Here is a 4,271-nt window from a genome sequence, read left to right on the forward strand (position 1 = left end):
CTATACCTCACTGTGCAACCTTCTTCTCCTAACATATATAAACACACAAGAATATAACTATGGCACCACTTGGCTCTTTTAATTATAGATCCCCTCCTTCATAAATCAAACAAATTGAAAAAAATCCCTAAACCATAGTAAACTCGACTCTAATAAACTTTTAAAAAAATCAAGAAAAAAAATAATACCTTGACCCTAATATTGTTGTCAAGATATGTGATATAGGATTCGTTTGGGAGTGATTCTAGATAGGCCAATAATTTTATTTTTTTTAATGGAGAATCACTTCTCCATATAATCACTTTAGGTGAATTTAAGTGATTTTATAAAAAAGCACCTCCTATATGCTTCTCCCCATAATCACTTAAAACTACTAAAAAAGCACATAAAAGATGTTTTTTTCCAAAAATAATTTGGCCTGTCCATAATTACTCACAAACGAGTTCATAAACTATTTTACAAGTTGAGGTGGTGGACTATTTTACAAGTTGAGGTAGAAATCACCACCACGTGATTTTCATTTTATATGGGGAGCTAATTTCATATAAATAAATAAAAAATGACGAGTCAACAATTTGAAAAAGAAAAATACTTTTGACTAATAGAAATAGTGATGATGATCTGCTAAAAAAAATTAAAAGAAATAGTGATGAAGATAATGATACTCAATAATGATAGAATAGAATATTAGTTTTTAGCTGTCGTGGGGCAATGCTTATCAGGAACATAATTCCATTTTCTCTGAAATGATTAATACTTGTAGGTGGGTCTTTTGTCAATATGCATTAAAAAATACAATATAAATTAAAGCCCATACACCACGTGAAAAATGAAACACTAGTGGCGAAGACCACGGCCAGCCAACGTTTTGAATAGGCTTATTTACTATAGTGTCATTTGAAATTATGGTCAAATCTCACTTTATTTTCTAAAAATTAAAGCGACCTAGAGTACTCTCTTGATTAAGGGTGGTTTACTTTGACCCTCACCGTTAACTGAGCTAAAAATTCTGTTAAGAATGATGAGGTGGCACGAATGGAACCTACTCTCTTGTTGAATCTATGCAACATAAGTGCCGCGTGTGAGAAAAAATCTATAAAATATCTTATTTAAAAAAAGTAACAAACAGGAAAAAATATTTGATCCATATGTTGCTACCAATAATATTTAAAACAAATATTTATTTCTTATCTTGTTCACCATGACTATCCTTTTTAATTTTTAATTTTGTTTTTTCCAAGCCTCCAGAACGTTCATTTTGTTCATTTTCGTCGAAGCCTCTGAGAAGTTTTTTTGAATGCACGTTGTCTATCTGTAGATAATAAGAAAAAGAGCTCACTACTATTACAGTTGGATAAAATTAGGTCAACTACACAGATTTGTGGAAATTTGTCCCACAAGAATTTATATAACTTTCCTTGAAGTGAACGCGTGAGCCAAAGAAGTCTAAAGAAGAGCATGCTACAATTATTTGCAGGGATAAATAGTAACTCTAGCTAGCTATATATAAACTAGTTGTAGCGTGGTTGAGTTGTGAGCACAGAAAAATAAATATTCTAAACTCAAATAAGATCAATTCTCTGAAATCATCATGGCTTGTGACAAGGGATTTTCTTGCACCTACATGCTCTTGGAACCCAAAGATGTCGGTTTCTTTGATCTGATTCACATCTTGTTTTCCAACAACTTAGAGAGGAGGAGGTTTGTCGACTCTTCTGAGGAGACTGAGGATGACTTTGAGCGCAGATGGCTTATATTTCTCTCTATTGTGGTGCAAAAGTTGCTTCAATTTGTGGCAAAGCCAATAGCAACTATTGGGTGGGGGATCGAAATGTGCTTGAATCTTATCTCAAGTAATCAAAGCTTGGTCGGGCTGATCCTAAATTTTCTGCAAGGTATAAGTTTGCTTCCTTCTCATGCATTAACAATTATTATCATTAATTGTTAAATTTACTGAAATTAATTCAATCTGTGAACCATATGAGGTCAATAAACAATGGAGATTATATTGGATAATGTTTATGCGTACAGGTAAGGTTATAATACCAGATAAAGACTCAAGAACATTCTTGTCGTTTATTGGGAATTTGGACAAGCGAGTAGAGCTAGACAAAAGCATCAAACATGGAGATGGCAGGTACAACGCAGCACTTAGTATGATGGCGTCTAAAATATCATATGAGAATGCATTCTACATCCGAACTACGGTCGACAAACACTGGAGGGTATGTCAAAATTTACAACTTTAATTAGGTTCAATAATACTAGAATTTTAATTGCAAAACTCACACCTGCTCTTTGTTTTGTTTTTCCCTTCTTCTGGCAGATGGAGTTCTTGGGCTCTTACGACTTCTGGAATGGTAAGAACTAAACTCAAATTGAAAAGAATTAAAATTAAATCCCACACATACATCGACATAGGATAATATTTAAGTAGTTTGACAAGTAATTTAGGTTGAAACAGCATAACATGTCAGATTGTTCGATAATTTCCACATAACATATGCACATGATATAGGTATATGATCGATTACATAAAAACTAACTGAAATCATTGTTATCTTGGCAGATTATCAAGGAAAAGCCACAACACAAGCCTTTATGCTTCGTGACAGAAGTGATGACCATGACACTACTATTGTTGTGGCCTTTAGAGGTACTGAACCCTTTGATGCGGATGCATGGTGCTCTGACTTTGACATCTCTTGGTATCAACTCGAAGGGGTTGGAAGGATCCATGGCGGCTTCATGAAATCTCTAGGTTTACAAAAGAATGTTGGTTGGCCGGAGCCAGAGGAAGTCAAACAAGATGATAGTCACCCAGCTTTAGCTTACTATGCCATTAGGGATATGCTAAAGAAACTTCTGCTTGAAAATGACAAAGCAAGATTTATAATAACTGGGCATAGTTTAGGTGGGGCTCTAGCAATTCTCTTTCCGGCAGTCTTAACATTTCACAAGGGAAGAGATTCGGATTTGCTGCTGGAGAGGTTGGAGGGAGTTTATACATTTGGGCAGCCTAGAGTTGGAGATAAGGATTTTGGGCAATACATGGAAAAGAAAATGATGGAGCATAAGATTAAGTATTTTAGGTTTGTTTATGGTAATGACATGGTGCCAAGGCTGCCTTATGATGATAAGGCTCTAATGTTCAAGCACTTCGGGACTTGCCTCTACTATAATAGGAAATATGAAGTTCAGGTAACAACTGCTTTTCTCTTATCAAATTCAAGTAATGTTAAAGGAATCACATTTGTAGATTGCATATCGTAAGACCCCACTTATAGGGGTGGGTTGTGCGTCTAGCAAATTAAAGATATGGTTTACCAATGTGGTACAAATAATTTTACGTCCAAAAGAAATGTACCTTATAATTAACTTCCACAATATGTACAGGTTGTTTCAGAGGAGCCAAACAAGAACTACTTCTCGCCAAAAGGGGCAATCCCCATGATGATAAATGCTTTTGGAGAGTTGATAAGAAGTTTCACCATTCCAAATAGGTTGGGACCGGACTACAAAGAAGGACTCTTATTAAAAATGTTTAGGCTAATGGGTTTGGTCATGCCAGGTGCATCAGCACATTGTCCCCAAGATTATGTAAATTCCACCAGATTAGGATCCTCTCATGTGTTCCTCCCACCCAAGCATTATCTATGAACTACTACTGCCTACGATTCTGAGGAGGATTTAAGTTGTAATCAATTTCAAGTTATATGGTTCTTCCAAATATATTGTATTTGTTGATTAATGCTTAAATGAACCTATGGTTCTTCCAAATATATCGAAATTCAAATTCCTTTCATCCAAATACATTATATAGTAGGTTAACTGATGCCTTAGTGAAGCCAAATTATAGATTGTTACCAATCAAACGACAAGAATCATTGTAGCATGAGAATTGTTTGAGTTATAAATTTCCACTTGGAGTCAATTTTAACCCAAGTGGTGGAACCACACAGTGATCAGTGGGGGCAGCTGCCCACATTGAATCAACTTGTGGCCCAAGTGTTGTCGTTTATCCTCTCATATATATAATCAAGAAACCATATTTAATTAATAATCGATGCCCAAACACCACGTCAAGTCAAGAAACCGACCTTTTTAAAAAAAAAATTATTTTATAATCTCATTTTACTTATGCAATTTGAATACTATAATAATAATTTTCTTTTGAAAACAAGTTAAAAAGTAAATGATTTAACATAAAAAATGAGTATAAGATGACTAATCACATTATTGTGCTGAATTCATGGATCCGCAGGCCCTTA

At 34.7% G+C, this 4,271-nt stretch overlaps 1 protein-coding gene across 1 annotated transcript; it reads left to right on the plus strand.

Annotated features, from left to right (window-relative positions):
- Window positions 1–1,471: 1,471 nt before the first annotated feature.
- Window positions 1,472–3,732, plus strand: LOC110765795 (triacylglycerol lipase OBL1-like). The gene is made up of 5 exons (XM_021969035.2): window positions 1,472–1,895; window positions 2,032–2,225; window positions 2,327–2,360; window positions 2,570–3,201; window positions 3,397–3,732. The coding sequence occupies exons 1-5, from the start codon at window positions 1,592–1,594 to the stop codon at window positions 3,658–3,660; spliced, it is 1,428 nt and encodes a 475-aa protein (XP_021824727.1). The 5' UTR covers window positions 1,472–1,591; the 3' UTR covers window positions 3,661–3,732.
- Window positions 3,733–4,271: the final 539 nt, after the last annotated feature.

Source organism: Prunus avium, chromosome 7, assembly GCF_965620075.1.
Source record: "Prunus avium chromosome 7, drPruAviu1.hap1.1, whole genome shotgun sequence".
Taxonomy (NCBI): domain Eukaryota; kingdom Viridiplantae; phylum Streptophyta; class Magnoliopsida; order Rosales; family Rosaceae; genus Prunus; species Prunus avium.